The following is a 21,629-nucleotide window of genomic DNA, read 5'->3' on the forward strand; positions in this document are numbered from 1 at the left end:
AAAAACAAGCAAGTTTATGGTTTTTAATTTAAATACACATTAGATGACAAGACGGAAGCTAAATTAGCCGCTAACAGCCCAAAATGACATGTTCTTGGTCGCCATCTAGTGGTCAAAGACGAGACTGCAGTCCTCATTACAGTGACTCAGTGGAAAGAGGAGCAAATCTCTCAGCTTTAGTGTGAATATTGGTTGTTTAGGAAACTTTAACATAAAAGATAAATGTCCAGATTTATCTTAAAAATAAAACTTCAGCCTGTTTCATGAAGAGGCACAGAAGAAGTTATTATCTTCTGGTACCAGAGGAAATACTGGTCATTCGATGGGGTGCCTGGCCTGGGCAAGCCCGATTCGGTCCAGTCCTCTGTCGAAGATGCTGTAGAACTCGGTCAGAAATACATCTCCCAGAATCCACATCGGGCCTTCAGGGGAAATGATGTCAAAGGCCTGGAAGCCGCTGAAACACAGATCATTGATGCCAAACGCCTCCTGTCGGCCGCAGACCCACGAAGAAGAAGATAAAAACGGATTTTAATGAGAAATTATCGCTTTGTTAAACATTAAACATGTGATGTTGAGGCTTAACTTTCTAATTTACTAAACTCCTGGAGTGACGAAACTTTACAAATTTCTTCTGCTTCTGTGAAGAAGTACTAAGTGGATTTTTATTCATTGTCCATAACAGAATAAAGTTGAAATGTTGAGAATAAAATTTAAATAATATCAATAAAAGGCAGAAAGTTTAAACTGCAGTTCTTTCAAAACAAGATGTTTATCTTCTAAAAATCTAATTTCTCAGTTCATTTGCACGTAGTAGTTTTAGTTTTTAAGTTAAACGTTTTTACTTTTCTCATAATGTTGAGCTTTTTCAATATTATTTCCTCATGATTTAAACTTTTTCTTAATTTCAACATTTCATCAAAGTTTCAACATTTTCTTGAAGTAATTTTTTTCTTGTAGTTTCTCAGAATTTCAATGTTTTTTATTTTAATTATTCTCTTGTAATTTCATCTTTCTCATAATTTTTGATTTTTTGTGAAATTTTTTGTAATTTAAATTTTTCTCGTTATTTCATCTCTTGCAATTTTAACTTTATTTTCTTCAACTTTCACAGATTTTTTACCTTTTCTTGTAAATTCAACTTTTATCACATCGGCTCTTTTTGGACATTTTCTTGTAATTTTAATTTTACTCATGATTTCAAGATTCTTTTTCTCATCGTTGCAACTTCTTTCTCATAATTTTAACTTTTTATCTCAAGTTAAATGTTTATTTAATTTTTTTCCCTTATAATTTTAACTTTTAATTCCATCATTTTAAAATTTTCTCACAATTTTGACTTTTTTACTCACATATTTTTGTTTTAATTTTCTCTTTCCTCATAATTTTGGCTTTTTATTAATAATTGTAACTTTTTTCTCATTTAATTTTTTTGAACTCCAACTTTCCTCTCATAATTTTGACATTTCCACCATAATTAAACATTTATGTAGCATTTTCTTTTCCTTTTTTAATTTTAAACTTTCTCTCATAATTCTAGCTTTTCTCTTTAAATCATACTATCTGTGTTTTTGTCACTCTTACATGTTTCTGATCATAGAAACTGATAATCAAATTATAATCTTAAGGGAAAAACTGTTCAAACCAATTTTTGTCTACAAAGAGAAACTCAGTAAAAATTGCTTCGTTCTTTTCATTTAATTTGAAAATTGCATTTTATGTCTACTCTTCTTATCTCTGCTTGATATTAACGTCAAAATTTGATTTAAAAAAAAAAGCAAGCAGGAGAAATCATGAAGGGTTTAAATACCCAATAAAACCATTTAAACAATGAAACGTCATCAGGAAAGAACATGAAGTTTCCCTGAGCAGAGCAGACGGCGCCCTCACCTTCCTGACGTACTGCTCTGATGTCAGCGTGTATTCCTTCCCACCCAGGATGAAGGTGATGCGAGGCAAACTGGACAATCGGGTGCAGTCGATGACAAACTGCAAACATTTCTACAAATTAGCAAACAAGCTAATATGATTACATTTAGCTACGTTTGATAAACAAAAGCAGATTTTCTTCAATGTTCCTCAGAAGTTCGTTAGAGAATAATCAGCATCATGACGACTAAATTTTCTGAGAACAGGTAATTAATCTGTCAAAATTTTAAAACTGTTAAAAAAAATGTTGTAAAATGGGTGAAAATGTCATTGTGTAGATGAGAAAAGCTGGAAAAGAAAATCCTCAAAAGATCTGAAACTGTGTTGACCGAGAGGGTTGAATTCAAAGGCATGCCACACTTTCCAGATTTTTATTTGTAAAAATAACCTAAAATCCCAACAAAAAAATTAATAAAATACTTTGAATTTTCTGAGTTTCAAAAGTCAAAAATTTTTAAACTTTTAAAACTTAGTCAAAAATTTTATAACTTCTTGGCGACCAAAAAGTTTTTTCTTGGAAATTTCTCTGTTGGTGTTTTTTTTTAAATTTTTAAATTAATTTTAAATTAATCTCAAAATTTCACTTTTTTTTCTCTGAAATGTTTCATTTTCGAAACTCAGAAATTTCCAAGTGTCTTTTAGAAAATTTCTGAGATTAATCTGAAAATTTCAGATTTTTTTCATGCAAATTTTTGACTTTTGAAACTCAAAATTTCACAGTTGGTTCTGGAAAATATTTTGAGGTCAATCTTTAAATTTCTGAGTTTCTTGTCTCTAATATGGCGTCGTATTGCGCCCCACACTGGGTATCAAAGAGCTGCACCTCTCCGTTATTTGTGGGCGTGGCTCCAATCAGCTGCTGCAGTCTCATGACGTCACGGGTCGGTCCACCAATTAGGGAGGTTCCAGTATCAAGGATGGCATGACATCCACTGGGACAGAAGGAGCCCGCGCCTTGCACCACCACGCTGAAACAAGACGGCCATGTTTATTTTCTGCAACATTTACATTCGTTACTGACACCTGGTGGTAGCAGAGCGTAATGCAGCTTAATTTACCTGTCCATCTCAACCTGCCAGTATCTTTTCATGCTCACAGGCAGCCAGTTGATTGATCCATTGTACATCGTTTCATCTATTCCTCCCAGCAGCAGTTCTCCTTGCGGATTGCTGGTCCTCGTTCTCCTGCAGAAACAAGGAAAAGTTTCAATAAATACTATAAATCTCTTCTAAAAACAAAACAAGTGCTTTAAAAAAAAAAAAAACACCCAGTAGTTAGTTTTATCAATGTTCATGTTTATATTTTTTGGTGTCTGGAAAATGAGTCATTCCAAAAACCTTTGGAATGTTAAGTCACAATCTATGGGGTACTTCACCGTTACCTAGCAACCCCAGCAGAGCTCCGCCCGTTACCTAGTAACCCACGGGGAAATCCAGCACATTTGATCAGCTTGTTTCACCGCTCTACAATGACTGTTGGAAAAAAACAAGTGCTTTGTTTTTGACGTGCCATCCAAAAACCACTTTCTGTATTGTTGTTGGGTGTGCAGGAGGCTCCATTTCTGCTTTTCAAAGACGTATGGTTGTATAATTGCGCACCAGTTTGCAGATATTTTCACGTAGAAGTGTAAACGTTGAGTTGGGAGGGACTAAGCATCTTTATCTAAAACTGATTTTATGTGAAAAATGTAATGGTTGTTTTGTTTGGCTCATAGACCGATCCCAACTTGCTCATAGTAGTTCACCTTTAAGACCCGTCATGGTCTTAAAGGTTCCTGGTGTCAAACATACCATAAACCAGAACTCAAAGTAAAACCAATCTAATTACATACATGTAAAGTAATAGAGATTTGTCACTACCTTATTGGTAAGGAAAGCCATCTTCAACTAACCGTCCAATGAGCCTATTGAGGATCTAAGCAGGTGTAAATGTACCTGCTGAGGTAGAAGGAGAACACCGGCTGGTCCACTATCTTCTGCGCCAGCATGTTGTCAAAGACGGGATTTCCCAGGATCTCTGCCAACGATTGGTAGGCCAGTCCCAGAACGCCATCAAACTTTGCCGTCACAAACACAGAACCTGGTTCGTACACAGATTCTCCAAACTCTTGGTTCAAGATGGTCATGTCCCCAATCTGGAACAAATCACATCCAGAAGAAATGCAGAAAGTTACTCTCCAGGTTGAATAAACATCTCCGCAGGTCAAAACGGACACCTGACCTTCACTGTGTCTCTACCCATTACTCCCAGCAGATGTCCCGATCCATAGTGGATCCCAAATGAACGTCCATCATGTTGGAAGGTTTTGGATTCAAAGGCCTTGAAACGTCGGTGGAACGCTGCAGACAGACAGGAATGCTCTCATCACTCCCCAGTACGCTACAGTGACACACAGACCTTGAACTTCTTATCAGTTTGCAGCAAACTACACCAAAGTCAAGCCGTCCTGACCAGAATACATCCCTCTAATATTAGAAGATATCCTGGTACAGATTCTTTGGTAGACTGTGGGGATTGCTTAGCTCCACGGTGTGTTTCTGATGGCGTACCACAGGCCTGGCTGACGCAGTACGATGACGGGACCCAGAGGTCGGCCGATCCGGTGTCAAAAATCACAGAGAAGTTCTGTGGCGGACTCCCCACACTGATTTCACCGTAATACTGAGCCTGGGACACAAAAACACCAGACTTTACTAACTAAAGCCACTGCTACCATGCTAGTACTTTGTTTAGCTAATGCTAAAGTGCTACACCGGCACAGTATTTAGCATATGCTAATGCTAAAGTGTTACACCAACATGTTATTTAGTGGAAGGTAAAGCAATACATCAACACAGTATTTAATTTAAGCTAATGCTAAATTGCTACAGCAACACTGTACTTAGTGGAAGATGCTAAAGCAACATGGCATTTGGTGGAAGCTAATACTAAAGCAATACATCAACACAATACTTAGTTGAAGCTAATGCAAAAGCAACACGATATTTAGTTGAAGCTAATGCTAAAGCAACACAATACTTAGTTGAAGCTAATGCTAAAGCAACACAATACATAGTTGAAGCTAATGCTAAAGCAACACGATACTTAGTTGAAGCTAATGCTAAAGCAACACCATACTTAGTTGAAGCTAATGCTAAAGCCACACAATACTTAGTTGAAGCTAATGCTAAAGCAACACGATACTTAGTTGAAGCTAATGCTAAAGCAACACGATACTTAGTTGAAGCTAATGCTAAAGCAACACGATACTTAGTTGAAGCTAATGCTAAAGCAACACAATACTTAGTTGAAGCTAATGCTAAAGCAACACGATACTTAGTTGAAGCTAATGCTTAAGCAACATGATACTTAGTTGAAGCTAATGCTAAAGGAACACCATACTTAGTAGAAGCTAATGCTAAAGCAACACGATACTTAGTTGAAGCTAATGCTTAAGCAACACGATACTTAGTTGAAGCTAATGCTAAAGCAACACGATACTTAGTTGAAGCTAATGCTTAAGCAACACGATACTTAGTTGAAGCTAATGCTAAAGCAACACGATACTTAGTTGAAGCTAATGCTAAAGCAACACGATACTTAGTTGAAGCTAATGCTAAAGCAACACGATACTTAGTTGAAGCTAATGCTAAAGCAACACGATACTTAGTTGAAGCTAATGCTAAAGCAACACGATACTTAGTTGAAGCTAATGCTTAAGCAACATGATACTTAGTTGAAGCTAATGCTAAAGGAACACCATACTTAGTAGAAGCTAATGCTAAAGCAACACGATACTTAGTTGAAGCTAATGCTAAAGCAACACGATACTTAGTTGAAGCTAATGCTAAAGCAACACGATACTTAGTTGAAGCTAATGCTTAAGCAACACGATACTTAGTTGAAGCTAATGCTAAAGCAACACGATACTTAGTTGAAGCTAATGCTAAAGGAACACGATACTTAGTAGAAGCTAATGCTAAAGCAACACGATACTTAGTTGAAGCTAATGCTAAAGCATGACACCAACATGGTATTTAGTGAAAACTAATGTTAAAGCGTGATACCAACAACTGTATGCAGCAGAAGCTAATGCTAAAGTGCTACACCAACGCGGTATTTAGCTAGTTTCAAGTTTTAATAAAGTTTTTTAATTTAAGCTCTTAATTAAACAATACTTTATTACTAAACTGTGCAGTTTGAATATCAAGCACTTCATTGAAATTCAAGCATTTTCAAAAACTTTCAAGAACCCTGCAACAAAGACAATGCTTTGGAGTGAACATCATTTAGTCCTGGACTTTGACTAGGCCATTGTAACGCATGGATGAGCTTTTATTAGGTGAATTCTGCAGAACTGGATTTATTTTAGCAGTGTTGGTTTCCAGGTTCAGAAATATCTCCTTGTTTTGGTCGAAGCAGCTGCTTCACTTACATCCATGAAGTTGTAGATCTTCTCACTGGAGCGTCTGAGCCGGAGGGACGGCGTTCCGGGTGGGAAGCACTGAGCGTAGCGGCGGTTGAACATGTCCGGCCGGTGTTCCTTCAGGAAGTCCTCCAGCAGACCCTGAGTTCTCAGCTGAGCGCGGATGGAGGGAACCCGCCTCAAGGCAACCCTGAGGTGATAAAACTTTGACTAGATCAGGGGTTCCCAATCAAAAGATGTGTGAAGAAACATCAACTTTTTTATGTTTTTTATTCACTATTTAATAATTATTACATTAATTTAGCATAACTGTTGCCTTGTATTATCTGATTTTAGTTGGCTCTGTCGCCATGTTATTATCAATTAATATGTTATGACTTTATTTACAAATAATACAATTTTTAATCAAAATCTCCCTTTTTGGTTAGAAGAAAATATATTTTATATTAATCATATCAAACTGTATTTTATTCATACAGTTCTTGTGGTTGTTGTAGCAGTTGGGCTTTTTATCACAAACTTTTACATTTATTTCTTGCTTGAGAAGCAAAGCAGTTTGATGAATGAATCAGAAATAAAATTTAAATCAATTATTTTATCTTTTAATTTATATTGAAAAAAAAAGATTGAATGAGATAAAACAAAAATTATAAAAAATGTACAAAATATATATATATTTTTTTTTTATCTGTGACCGCCTCATTGCCTCCTGAAGCCCCACAGGATCCTGCGCCCCCCACTTTGAACCACACTGGATCAGATCACTAAAATCTGCATTTTCTGTAAAAACAAAATAAAATAAAGATCCCAATCCCTTTACATTCAGTAGTTTTAGATATTTTAGGGGAAAGTATTAATCCTGATTCACCTTATTTGTAAACTTGAGTCGTTTTGTGCCATAGTTTGTCTGTAAAGTGAATGAATGTAAATAAGAAGCGGCTGTTTGTCCTACCTGACCATCGCTGAGCCCGTCCATGTGGACAGCAGCAGCAGGAGCAGCAGCCTCAGCATGTCGGTCCGGGTCGGAGTGACAGACTGCTGCTCTGCAGAGGCCCTGAAGGTTTATCAGAGCCACCAGCTGCTCTGATTGGACGTCACTGAACAAACTAAACTCCTCCTTCAAACTGCGCTCAGAGATAAAACATCTCCTTCTTGGTCAAAATTAAAAGGTTAAGCAGCGGTGGGCACCGCTAGCTAAAAAGTTAGCTAAAAGCACTAAACATTAGTTCTGCTGAGCGCTACGCTAACATTGTATTTTGTGGAAACTGATGCTAAAGTAGGAGACTACGCTCTGACAGCTGAAGGAGGAACCGCTGGTCCTGCTCTCTCTCATACTTACTGATAACTTTTAGAGTTATTAAAGTCACATTTTTTGTCGTTATATTTACATTATCGACATCATAACTGGATTACTTCAAACCTAAAGACTGGAGGGTTTTTCTCACTTTTATGTTTACCTTACTTTTCTTTACCTCCAAGTTGAACTAGGGCAAAATGCCTCCGTTCAACCCCAGAGGCGTTAGCAGTATTATACGACTTCAGTCTATAGAAATGAAGATTCAACGGCTGGAGGTGAACTTTGAGATCAACGCTACCTGTGGAAATGAAACAACTCTTCCTCAAATCAACGGCGAGGTCGTACACCCGGCACCAAGCAGCTCAGCCCGGATCGCTCAGGGCGCCAAGTCGAATCAAGTCTCACACTGCAGATCCCGTGAGACGACTAGCGGGGAGAACCTGGACGAATCAGCGTGGCCGGCTCTGAGCCCAAACCCACCTTCAACCTCAACACCTGCTGCGCCAAAGAAAAGCAAACAAGCAGCTGGAACCAGAACGGCTCCACTGACCCCGAGGATCTGGCAAAGCAAAAATCTGAGATTCTGAAAAAGGACTTTAATATTCTTCTGGACACTATGGGAAAATGACAACTTAAGTTATTTCTCATGGTCCAATTCCATCACCTCAATGGGGAGATGAAAAACACTCCAGAGTTTAATAACTCTGAAAGTTATCAGTAAGTTTGAGGCAGAGCAGGACAAGCTGTTCCTCCTTCAGCTGAAGAGCGTAGTCTCCTACTTTAGCATCAGTTTCCACAAAATACAATGTTAGTGTAGCGCTTTAGCATTAGCAGAACTAATGCTTATAATTAGTGCTTTCAGCATGATAAACAAATGGCTGATTAAAGCTCTGCCAGCTCAGAGACCTTCATCGATAACCTCTGGATTAAAGTTTCACCTCTTTGGAAAAGGCGGATGTAATCTTAACAAACAGAATAAAGCTGCTCACTGCAAACCTTTTTCATTTTATCAACAAGGCCAACAACGTGATCATCGCTCCAGAAGAACAGGCTCAAGGATGTCTGACTAGGATGGATCCCTCCGCTTATCAGGAGCAAGTTATTCCAAAACAAACTGATAAAACATCGACAGAGCGACTGGTTCCTCTCCTCCACTCATTCACTGCATACCTACAAACAAACATCTTCTGGACCAGAGTTTCTCAAATTTACGGATGGATCAACAGTTTCGCCTCAGCACGACTCTCCTTAGCGCTAACATAGCAGACCTCACTTCATCTAAGCCACCTGCCTCTGACCGGCCTGTGGATCCAGAACTCTGCTTTTCTGGGGTCTGAGACGGGTCCAGATATTATCTTTACACCCGTCTTCCTCCAGAACGTGTCTGGTGTCGGTGATTTCAACATTCATGTTGACAACCTGAAGACAGAGGCGCATAAAGCTCTTTAGCACATTAGAGAGTTTTGGTTTAACACAACACACACTCATGGACACACACTGGACCTGGTTATCAGTCGGTAAGGGTGTGAATATTTCCAATGTCTCTGTAACTGATGTCGGACCACTTCCTGTTATCTTTATCTGTTAACCCAGTTGGACAAAAAGCTGCTATCACAAAACGTACTTTCACAGAAAACAAAGCAGAAACATTTAATCAAATCTACTCTTCTTCCTCGCCCTTCAGCTGTAATGACGTAGATAAGTAGGTAGATGATTTTCAGTGCAAACTTTCAGATATCATTGATTACATTTCCCCCATTAAAGTGAAGGTTGTGACTGGTAGGAAGAAATCTCCATGGAGAAATGCACAAACAGTTCAATCTGCAAGACAACTCTGCCGTAGGGCTGAACGGAAATGGCGTAAAACTCAACTTCACGCTTATTATTAAATCTATAAAGAAAGGCTACTTAAGCTAAAGCGCTAACTTCAATACAAATTATATCTATACCTTGTTCATGTATGCTCTTTGTTTGAAATACAGATATTGGGGAAAGAACAAAAGATAGAAAACTTCAACATAAACAGTACTCAGCTGAAAGTTTACAAAAAATTATCTGGAAAAGGTGCGCTAAAGGTTTTCAGTTAGCTAACGTGCTAAATGAAAGCGCATTAGCGGACTAGTGTCCCCACCACTGTTTGCTAGTATTGACAAAGGAGTTTGAATAATTTTATTTCATGAGATGCAGTTATCGAAAAAAAATTATAAAAAAGAGAACGTGAGGAGGAAAAAATGGAAGTACTGCGTAAACAATCTTCGCCCACTTCAAAATAAAAGCATGAATATAAACGTCTAACTACCCGAACAATTCCTGAGTCAATAACAAAAACTTCAGCACATGTCGAACTTTATTCAACTTCAAAGTTTCCTAAACAACCAAATAAAATAGTAGAACTTATCCAGAAAAAAATAACTTAACCAAAGTTAAGTGCGTTAACTAGGCACTTTCAAAGTTAGCAAAGACGCTAAAGCGCTAACTTACCTATCCTAATGGCGCATTAGCAGAAATGATCAGCCATGTACATCCACACGGACTGTGGAGAATTTCGGAAAACGCTATGCATTAAGAAATTAAATTAGATTTTCCACAAAATGGAGGTCGACAAAATGCCTAAAACAAACATCTCTGGATGCGAGTTCTGATTGGACGTTAAAGGGTTGAATGTTGAACTTCTTTTGCCTGATGATAAACTGCCAGCCATTACAATTTCTGTCTTTTTTTTTGTCAGTTAATTTAAAAATATTAAGTATATCTTTAAGGGTTTAGCAGAATAAATAAATCTGTCTTCACTTAAAAAAAAAAGTAGCAAAATAAACTAGGGAAAAATGTGTTTTTGATTTGTTTAGATTTTGAAGATGAAAAATGTTCTTTCAGTAAAACTGGACCGTGTGGTTCTGTTGACAGCTTGGTTGTGTAACATTGTGTTGACACTTTGAGGTCTGGGTCACTCTGACCTGAAGAGGAATGTTTCTGCGTCAAGCGGAAAACTTCCTGAAGCCTCTGAAACTGGAGATATGATGGAGAAGAAACCGTCATGCTGCACGTATTTTGGTTTGATTGTTTTAAGCACAACAGAAAATAACAGCACCTTTATTTTGAAAGGATTTTTAATAATCTAGATGTATTTCAGGCATCATTTGAGGTCAAAAGTTTAGGTTTCATTGTGTAAATTGGACCAAACAGCAGGCCTGCAAGTTATAATTAACTTCTAAATGTTCAGCTGGAATATTTGTTTGGAAACTTTATCAATTGAATCTATTAGATGTTTGTTTTATGGCTGTTACCGTCCAACACAAAAATTAACTCAGAACTTGAAATAATTGTTGGAAACTAAGATTTTAGGTCTATGAATTAAGACCAAGTGCTAAAAAAAGAAAGGAAATTAAAAGGATGATTTGCAGTCAAAAATGTTTAAAGTTGAAATTTTTCTCAGCCATTAAACCAAAAGGAGATATTATGACTAGCATTTGTTTTGTCAAATCTATATATCTGGAAAGTTTGCAAGTATTTTTAATCAGCATTTAGACACAAAAATAAAAGCCTCCATTAATATTTTGCGTTTATTAGTGATGTCCATTCAAATAAATTAGAATATTATAAAAACAAATCAATTCAGAAATGTTTTATGACCTACACCACTGTAAGAGAAACTGTCAATTGGGGACGCAAACAATTAAATTGCCGATTACTGCGCATCAGATTGAAATTAGCTCCGTTAGATCAACTAATAATGTCCGCTTCGTTTATTGTAGTTTGGCCGCCATCCAGCAGAGGGCGCCGCTGATCATTCTTAGGCGATACAAAATTAAAGATAGCGGCGCAGTTATTATAGAACGGGAAGAAAAATGGCCCAAACATAGTCCGGCGGGATGTAAAAGTAACTTTATGCTGTTCTATTTAGAAATTTAAATACTCAAAAAGCTCCTTAAGTTTCCACATTTTTCTGTACAGCAACTTAAGAGGTTCCCGTTTTGTTATATGTCTAAATTTAATGTCTGTTGAGTCAATATTTAGTACAGCTGACAAAATGTTAAAATAATTTTTTTTTAAATTCAGTATATTCTGAAAAATTTTGCCCCTTATGTCATGGGAAGACTTTCATACGAAAAAAGTTTTTTTATTTATTTATTTATTTTTTTAGAAAATGTGCACTTAAAATGGATCGTTAGTCAATAACACAAGAAGATTTGGACACAAAATGTCACTGCTAAGGAGATGGTTGCTGAGTGCTGCAAACAGAAAGTTGAGTAGAAGGAAAAAAGTAGACATGCAACAAGGACTCAAGCCTCATGTTTTATATTTTAACCATCAATGAGCTGCACCAAAAACATTTCACTCAGAAACTTGAGCTTTCGTTTTTATTTCAGTAAACAAAAACAACATCCAAACTTTCTTTTCTAAATGTTTGACAGCAAATTGTAGCCAGACATCTGCGGCGCTGCGATGCTAACGGGAAAGAAGAAACCGAGTCTGGATTACACAGAGGCGATAAATAAATCTCATCTGTCTCCTGTTTGTCGTCTGAATCCTGGTTTAGCAGGGGTGATGGTCGGGGACTCTCTTCCTGCGGGAACAGTCAAAGTAAATTCAGACGAGGTAAATAAATGGGAGGAAACCGTCTGCAGATTAGCGAAAGTCTGACCTGGGAGCAGCTTTGATGATGTTGTCGACTCTGAGGATCATCTCCGCCGCCTCGGAGGCGCTCAGCAGCATCTGACGCTTCACCTGGAACGACTCTGTGATTCCCAGAGTCACCATGTCGCCTATCGAGCCTTCGGACATGTCTGCCGCAAAACCAGGAAGCTCACGTTTCACACAGAACTCAAGGACTTCAAGCATTTTGTCAAACTTTTCCAGCACAATAGAAATAAGCTAAAAGAAATAAACATTTGTGGTCATATTTTACATATTACAGCAGGGAAAAGGAAACTAAATTAAATTTTAACTTGACTAATTCAAGAACAAACTAACTAATTTAACAAAAAAAATCTCCCAATTTTAACATTTCAGATATAAAATATAGGATTATCAATAAGTAATAGTTTAAATTACGTGACTAAATAAAAGAAAAGACAATGTAAATAAATATATTTATTTAAAACATTTGTATATTTTGTCATACTACATTAAATCGCATCCGTTTATATTTAAACTAAAAAATGTTTGTGCATAAAACGACAAGTATCAGGTTAGCTTAGCTGACTGGCTTTTTCTTAAAATAAATATAATTATAAATAAATAAAGCAAACTAAAGTTGATTTTTAATTATTATTGAATCGATTTAAAATTTCCAGGTCTAGAAATTTTGATCCTCTATAAACTTTATTTTTTTCTGCACCTATAATACAGAAAAATAAACATTCATTAAACTGAAACAATCCAAATAAATCTTATTGAACTTAAGGCTGAAATTAAATAAACACAAAATACAAAGGAAGTTGGCAAACAAACCTCTAAAAAAAATATTCCTGATAGTTTTCCTGACAGAAAAATAGCAACAAGCTGCTGGTTCTCACCCAGTCCATATGTGGTTTTGTTCTCCTGGTGTGCAGCTCTCAGCTGAGCCACCAGGTCGGCGCTGTCGTATCCGGCGTTGTCTGCGATGATGGTCGGCAACTAAAGAAGAAAACAGGAAAAAAAGGGGAAAGATGTTCAGTTTGCACAAGTTTTGACGTTAATTTTTAAGAGAAACAAACGCACCATCCTGAGCGCCTTGGCGAATGACTCCATGGCAACCGCTTCCTTCCCTGGCGTCCTATTGGCCAAATCGCTCACCACCTTCGCCATCAGCATCTCAGAGCAGCCTGAAGGGGGCGACATCGAGAATATGAGGGTGATGAGTGACCACATCAGCAGAAGCTCCTCCGTTTTGACTGAATTCCTCAAATTTTAGTAAAATCTCATCAAAAAAGTCCAGATTTTCCTCCGGAAGTTTGAATATATCCAGGAATTTGGACAAACTCTTCAAAAAGCTTCAAACACATGGGATTCATTTTCAGGATTTAATCTTTTTTTTTAGTTGCTATTGGGTTTCCAGTTACTACGGTGTCAGCTCACCAAGGGCGGCCATCTTGTTTGACAAGCATGTTTTACAGCTTCTATTTACTTACACTTTGAATTCAGGTCAGAATATTAGGGCCAGGATACAAATTATTTTTATTACAAGAATAAAGTCATACGACAACATAAACAAAATAATACAATAATAAAAAAAAAACTTCTAGTCTGTGGCACTGATAATCCATCATACAACTCAAGAGAGATTGACAAAACGATCAATTAAAATTGGAAACACGTTTTAATCCGAGGTTTCATTTTTAGCAGGCGTCGGGGGTTTTGTCGCCGTACCTCCTCCGTAGACGGTGCGCGGCTCCTTCACAGTCTGAGCCAAAACGCAGAGGGCGTCGTGCAGCGAGCGCTCCGCCTCGTCCAGGATCTGCTGCGTCGCTCCGCGCAGGACCACGGTGCAGGCCTCACCTGGGAGGAGGGCCGGGTCAAAGGTTAAACTCTCACTGATGGGAGAATGTCACGAAACAGCAGCCTCAATCTGCATTAAGGTGGTCAAATAACTTCACTGTATGGGACAACAAAAGTGCCCTAAAACATAAAAACTATTTTAATTTCAGGTTTTACGACAAAAATCCAAAAAAGATCCACATAAATTAGTAGAATTTAAATAAATGTAAATTTAGTAAAACGAAAATCTTCCCTGATTGGTAAATGTATAAATTTACTACTTAACAAAAAAATTAAACATTTGACATAATTTTTTTGACCATCTTTGAAATTAATCAGTTATTTTTGTGCTTTAAAATTTTTATTTATGTTTTTTTTTATCTTATAATTTTGTACAAAAGCACATTTTTGGCACCGTCATCACTCCGCAGTTTGCAGCATTTACATGCACAGCCTTAAATGCGATTAGACTCACACTCTGAGGCCTAAACTACTGCAGAAATTCAAACCTGGACTAACTACATTAGACATAAAAGACATTTACTTTTTCCAATTAAACATTTTTTCTCCCATGAAAGAGAAATTGTTTCCTTTTGGACGTGGATTTATGTGTTCGTACCCATGGCAACCCCAGAGAAGTGGATGAGCATGTCCTCGCCGATCATCACCTCCTCGATCAGCTTGCAGTGGCCGAGCTTCACCATCTCCGGGTGGTCGAAGGTGGAGGTGATCTCGCCGCCTGCGGACACAGATCCATCAGAACTGGAGCTCAAAATCCGCCCGGTAACAGCAAGTAAATCCATTTACGACCCGCCTGACATGACGGACATCAGAGGTGAGGATGAAACGCACCTGTGACGAGAGCGAGGCGCTCGACGCCGGCGAAGTCGGCGTGCTCGATGGCCATGACGCCAGCCTGAGCGAACAGCTGCTCTGGGTAGTTATAGATCAGCTGCCTGAACAGAAACATTAAGTATTTACACCCCTGGCACTTATTTAAGCGGTTCAGAAATACAAACTTCAGTTTATTTTATTACGATTTGAAATGTCCAGAGCAACACTGGCTGCTGGACCCTAAAATTGTGCGATTGGATTTACAAAAAAAATAATAATTTAATGGGAAAACACCAATTTTGATAACGATTTTGAACCAGGATTAGGTCATTTTCACTTTATTGAAATCAGCCTCTTTCACAAAACTGATTTTTTTGCATCAGGCACGTTGACATTAGCGGAATATTAAAGTTATGTGCAAATTTGTAATGGAAAGCTACTAGCTGAGTATTTACTGACCGAAAATTGTGCAAACTGGAATTAAGAAAAATCCGTCATGGAAACAGGCTAGTTTAGAAAAAACAGACAACAAAAGCTGATTTTTTTCAAGCAAAACATTTTTTTCTGTTAGAATGAGGAGGTTTTTCTGTAGACTGAAATCAACGTCTTTTGAAAAACTGCGATTTAAACATGTCTTTTTGAGTCACATGATCAACAACCAGCCAAAACAACTTAAACGTGAAACGACATGCTGTGATTGCAGCACCTTTGACCTCTGTCGCCACCCTGAGCGTTTACCTGTTGATGAAGCAGTTGATGCCGTGCTTCAGGATTCGGTCGACTTTCTCCTTCATCTTCTGCTTCTCTGCTAGCTCGATCTCCGCCACCTTCGCCGTGGAGTCGACGCGAACTCTGGAGCCGAAGATCTGCCCGACGTCAGAGCAGAACAAGGAACAACATTACAGTTAGCTCTGGTAGATAGAGCGGCTAATAACGCCCACTTAGACTTTTACTGTTGTAGTTTGGCCTCCGTCCAGCAGAAGGCGCCACTGGTCATCCATTAGCGGAGCCAGTCGATACAAAAACAAAGATGGCAGGGCCATACCAGAACAGGACAGAGAAACGGCCCAGGCAGAGTTTGTTGTGAAACGTACTTTGTGGTTGTTTTTAAATTTAAACACTTGACAAACTCCTAAAGGTTGTGAGGCGAAGAGTCAACTTCTCAACAAACATTACCAGAATTTATGCCTGTCATAATAAGCAATAAATCAATTAATCGAATGATGAATTAAAACAAAGTCATCCGTTTTCTCTTTCTACCAAAGATCTCCATTCTGATGTTTTGGTCTCAATTAAACCTTTTTTTTTGAAGGACAATTTTGTTTAAAGAGACTTTAGGATTCATTTTATTTGTTGTTTTATTTATTTTGGATATTTAAAATGTCTTCCAGTCTCAATGTTAAAATGTTAAATACAATTTGAAATGTATTGATTTTTGAGAATGTGTTCCTGAATTACTGGATAATGGACACAAAACCACAATATTATCGTTTATCGCAATAATTTCTGGGATAATTTATCATCCAGAATAATTTATAATCATGACAGGCCTACCAGTATTTAAGAGCTGACAAAAATATTGTTAAAATATAATGTACTTTTTAAAAATTCGGCATATTATGACAAATGTTGCCCTTCATGTTATGAGGACGATCAGCTTTCTGGAGAAACCGCAGATTTTTAAGAAAATGGCCGACTAACGATTATCAATTAATCGCTAGTCGATACATAAAACCAACCAACTTTAGATTAACTCAAAAATCGATAATTTGTATCCATTGGATATTAGTCAGGCTGTCTTAGAAAAACAGAGCATCTTTAGTCAGAGGCTTCATCAAACCCGCTGTAACACAGACTGCATCAGCCATCACCATCTACAATAACTAATAATTTTGAATTAAAATGAGCTGAAGCAGCATTTAATTTGCCTGTAGGCTCAGTGAAGTTCTTCTGATCCGGAGCGTTTTCTACCTTGATCTTGTCGGTGTCCATGCCGGTGTTGGCGATCAGGATCTTGACGTTTTCCAGCCTCTTCGGTTGGTTCACTCCGATCTTCTTGTCCAACAGGAAACCTAAACGGGTTCGCCGAAACGTCACAACGAGCCAATCGGACAGCAGAGCCCCTCCCCCCCGCCTGACGTGAGCCTCACCTTCGTCCAGGTAAGAGTCGGTGAGGCTTCCTCCCAGCTTCTTGATGACGTGGATCGCCTCCAGGTTGCCGGAGCCTTTCAGCCTCATGACGGCGTTCACCGCCAGCTTGGAGAAGTGGTCTTTGTGGTGCGTCAGCAGCTTGGACGACAGCGTGGTGCGGGCGATGTTCAGCAGGTCCTCCTGGAAGCGGTCTGGGTCGTTGCTATGGAGACCAAACAGAATGATGATGGGAAATTTGTTTCAGGAGCTACAGGAGTTAAATTAAGTTTGAATAGAGGAAAACGTTCAGGATTCATACAATTCAAAACGCTGTTATCTATTAAATTTAAGACTTTAAGACCTTTTTAAGACCATTGTGGAAGAAATGTAACATTTTACAAGCTTTTGATAATAATTTAAAAGGCTGTTTTGAATAGAATTTAAGACTTTTAAAGAGCTTTTAAGTTTTTTAAAAATCTGAATTTAAAATTTGTTAAGCCATTATGAATAGAGTTTAAGAGAAATGTTCAAACTCCGACAACCAACTGGTGATAATTTTGCACTGGCCCATGATTCATGCAAAAGAAAAAAGCTAGCTAGCTAGCTACCAATGTATGTTAGCATCTAGTTAGCGGTAGCCTCAACAGTTTTGAGTGGCGGATCGAAGTGAAAATATCTGAGTGCGACTCAAACTTTTTCCTGACAGAAACGTCGTAAGAAAAAAATAAAAATAAATCAGTTTCCAAACCTTGAAAACACCTGATTGATAATCAAGCATTCTCAAGGATTTTCCAGCGCCTGTGGATGTTTTCTGACCTGTGGTCGGCAGCAGCCTCCCTCAGAGCCTCCCTGGCCGCCTGAGTCGCCTTCCTCCAGCCTGAGATGATGGTCTGGGGGTGGAGCTTCCTGGCAATTAGAAGCTCCGCCTCCTAAACCAGGAAGAGGAAGATTAAGTGGAAGGAAAATCTCAGCTGCCTCTGAGGTCGGAGTTACTGTACTTACCCTCAGCAGCTCGGCCGCGAGCACGGTGACCGAGGTCGTCCCGTCTCCGACTTCATCATCCTGAACCTTCGACATGTCTGCAGAGAAATGACATCAGTTCCTCTGCTTTGGGTTTGGCTCGACGCTTCAGGCGCCGCCTCATGTGAACAAGCAGCGTTTAAAGTTAAAATGTAACCAGCTGCTAAAATGAGACAACTTCACTTTAAATGAAAAAAGTTTTCCACGTTTTTCATTTAAATCAAACAAGTTTTATAGTGAAAATAAAAAACTAAGAACGAAGGACAGAAAATCAGTGGGTGAGTGAACGGATGAATGAATGGATGATCACATTAACAGAACCAGATGTCATTAAACATCCGTCAGGAAGTCGAGCTGTGATTGGCTGTAAGACGAATGAACTAATTAAAGGGACGGAAACAACTTTCAGACAGGAAGCGGAATAAAGTTCGGAAACCAAAATAATTTTTACGACTTGTAAACAATCAGAATCTGCTGAACATCAGGAATTCAGAGAAACCCGTTTCACCGGGAGCAACGTTCGGTTTCCACCCACCAACAAGAACTTTGGCGGCCGGGTTGTCGACGCCGATGGCCTTCAAGATGGTCGCTCCGTCGTTGGTTACCGTCACCATGCCGCCTTTCGCTCCACTGAGCAAAATCTTATCCTGCAAAACAATCACTGCACGTTATTCACCACAGACAACCGATGAGAGATTTACGAAGAATAGCTCCAGGTTTTTTAGGCGACTCACCATTCCCTTTGGGCCCAGAGTGCTCTTCACCAGATCGCCAATGGCGATGGCGCCAACGAAAGACGACTGCAGATCAAAAAACAACCAAGAAATTATCCAGAGATGCCAGAGAGTAAAACGAAGCTCCAAAAATCAACACTTGCTCAAAAACCCTCACCAGTCGTGCAGTTTCTGCTTTTTCTTCATCGGCTCCGTGTTTGAAGATGCTGACCGGGGCCATGGATAAGGACGCCTGAGGAAGAGGAGGCTTTGATTCACCGCTGATCTTCTTTGACTTAACATCTAAATTACTTCAGTTGATCAAATGTTATGTGTGAAAGCAATAATGTTTAATATAAACAATCCCTCAATTGATAACTCTAATTGGTACATTTTCACCAAATGCTGTTACATTTTATTTTTATTTTTCTGTTAAACTGATACTAAAAAGACATATTGGTCAATTATAGAAACAATTGCTTTCATGCATACATTTCAAAAAAATAAATCCAAATTTTATATTGTTAATTGTGTGACAAGATATCATTAAGATTAAATTATTGCTAATGTTTTCTTTAAATATATAGAAAACCTGAAAAAACAACAAACAAAACCTGTTTAAAATGACGAATGTTTTTATTTGTCATCATTTTAAACAGGATTAACATATAGGAGGGACTTTCATACATCGTCATGATGGCTTTGAATAAGCTGATGTGTTGTGTATTTGAACAATGGAGTAGTTTTCTGAGTTGCATAGCTAATTTTCTCTAAATTTATATGCATTTCTGCTCCTTTTCATTCATGGTTTCTTGTAGATGTTACATAAACTATTCATATTTATTAAATCACTGGAATGCAGTTAATTTTTTTTAATCCTTTAGCAGGGGTGTCAAACTCCAGTCCTGAAGGGCCGCTGTCCTGCAGTTTTTAGATGTGCCACAGGTACAAAACACCTGAATCAAATGGCTTAATTACCTCCTCAGTTCTCCAGAGCCTTGCTAATGACTTAATTATTCTATTCAGGTGGGGTGCAGCAGAGGCACTTCTAAAAGTTGCAGGACACCGGCCCTCGAGGACTGGAGTTTGACACCCCTGCTTTAGGGTCTACAATTATAGACACGAGGCGTGGCCACAACTTTATTTTCCGAGTACACGTGAACGCAGCAGCTTAGCCCCGCCCCTCTGGAAACCGCTAGAAGCTTTCACGTTATTAAAAAAAACAAAACAACAAAAGCATAAAATATCACGAACACAAAAAACCACTAATAAACTATAATAAATTTAGCTGTTTTTTAAATCTCTCTGCCAGCTCATGTTAGTCAAGGTCCAGTTATTTATTCCTAACAGATTTATTTCGTTCATTTGTTCCTGAATGACAGCCACAAAAGAGCAGCGCTGAGCTAACTAGCATGCTATAGGCTAACAGGGATGAACATTACCAACCACACTGAAAATAATATGAACATATGAATTTAGAGGAACATGTTCGCAGATGTAAACCCGACAGCTTTGCCGCAGTTGACCGACTATAAAACATTAAAAAAGAAAGCCGTTAGCTTTTAGCCGCTAGCGCAGCCACACCGCCCCATGTGCCCGCTTTTCACCGGTTTAGCACATCCTGCTAAAACACGGTTCAATAACCTCAAAAACTACGGAAAACAATTCCGGGACCGATTAGAAATCTGCTTAGCGGTCAGTTACAGTAAAAACTCTAATTTTAAGGCCTTAAAGGAGTTTAAATAAAAAGGAAACTCACCATGATGTCTGTAATTCAAGGGTGGAAGCAAAGCACGCACACCGAGGAAGGGCTGGACGTGGCCGTGACGCAAAGACGTATCTGCGTGATGGTGCGTTCAAGGTACATGACGGAAAAAATCCATCGTACAGCTAATTAGAATTAACATACCTTTTGTGACATTACATGAGACAAGATCTTCATACCTTTAAAGCTGCTTAGATACTTAGAGTTGACCTACAAATTAAGATACATTTTAATATTATGGAAACGCATTAACCTCACTGGAATTAATGCGTTTAATCCCAGTTTTGTTTTTTCCGAAAACAAAACTGATAAAATTTCTCTTTATGTGTGTAGCTAAATTCTCAGAGTGATTAGACTACCGTAAATAGTTTCAGATCTTTCAGTTCCAGAATGAGGAAACGGCAGAGATGATGAATAAAAGTGGTAAGTGTGTAAAGCACACGTGTCAAACTCGAGGCCCGTGGGCCAAATTCGGCCCACCATAGCTTTTCATGTGGCCCTCTAGATTCTAGACTAAACACTAAGTGAGCTTAAATATGTTATCAATTAAGTCAATGCAGTTTTTATCTGTTTACTGTCAACGTATATCAATCAGTCCCTCCAGTTTCTTGAGAATTTTTGTAGAAATTCATGTAAAATCAACAAATTCCTCCAATTGTTTTTGCGCTAATTGGGAGTTTATTGCATATTTTTCTCAAAAATTGTCAAAAACTTTCTTACTTATATCGAAACATCTGCCTCAGCCTTAATTGATGTCAGATTACAGTCTATGATCTATTCAGCGAGTAATAAAAGTCACATTTACTGTAAGCGCAAATATTTCCAAATTAGTACCACAAACACTTTGATTTTTATTGCAAAAAAAAAATAAAATCACAAAAAGAATCACCAAATCTTGGAGGGACTGAAAAGATGTTCAATAATATTTAAGAATTCATTGATATTTTAAAGTTTGTGAACAAGTTTTATCAATACATTCTGGCACAACCGGCCCTTTAAGAGTATTCATGATCTCGGTTTGGCCCAAAACGAAAATGAGTTTGACACCCCTGGTGTAAAGCCTTGAGGTAATTTAATTTG

General features: G+C 38.2%; 2 protein-coding genes across 2 annotated transcripts; both read right to left on the minus strand.

Annotated features, from left to right (window-relative positions):
• Positions 1 to 9: 9 nt before the first annotated feature.
• Positions 10 to 7,443, minus strand: nots (nothepsin). The gene is made up of 9 exons (XM_008400834.2): positions 7,287 to 7,443; positions 6,344 to 6,524; positions 4,479 to 4,596; positions 4,150 to 4,268; positions 3,864 to 4,063; positions 2,988 to 3,113; positions 2,753 to 2,897; positions 1,891 to 1,989; positions 10 to 489 (listed from the first exon to the last, which is right to left on the minus strand). Exons 1-9 carry the CDS (start codon positions 7,343 to 7,345, stop codon positions 316 to 318), a joined length of 1,221 nt encoding a protein of 406 aa, XP_008399056.2. The 5' UTR covers positions 7,346 to 7,443; the 3' UTR covers positions 10 to 315.
• Positions 7,444 to 11,975: 4,532 nt separating this feature from the next.
• Positions 11,976 to 20,699, minus strand: cct2 (chaperonin containing TCP1, subunit 2 (beta)). The gene is made up of 16 exons (XM_008400835.2): positions 20,544 to 20,699; positions 18,963 to 19,037; positions 18,806 to 18,871; positions 18,607 to 18,718; positions 18,054 to 18,130; positions 17,868 to 17,980; positions 17,072 to 17,274; positions 16,893 to 16,993; positions 15,660 to 15,787; positions 14,940 to 15,043; positions 14,707 to 14,826; positions 13,980 to 14,108; positions 13,332 to 13,435; positions 13,148 to 13,247; positions 12,274 to 12,415; positions 11,976 to 12,195 (listed from the first exon to the last, which is right to left on the minus strand). The coding sequence occupies exons 1-16, from the start codon at positions 20,544 to 20,546 to the stop codon at positions 12,165 to 12,167; spliced, it is 1,608 nt and encodes a 535-aa protein (XP_008399057.1). The 5' UTR covers positions 20,547 to 20,699; the 3' UTR covers positions 11,976 to 12,164.
• Positions 20,700 to 21,629: the final 930 nt, after the last annotated feature.

The sequence above is a fragment of the Poecilia reticulata genome, chromosome 23 (genome assembly GCF_904066995.2).
Source record: "Poecilia reticulata chromosome 23, P_reticulata-male-v2, whole genome shotgun sequence".
In the NCBI taxonomy this organism is placed as follows: Eukaryota; Metazoa; Chordata; class Actinopteri; order Cyprinodontiformes; family Poeciliidae; genus Poecilia; species Poecilia reticulata.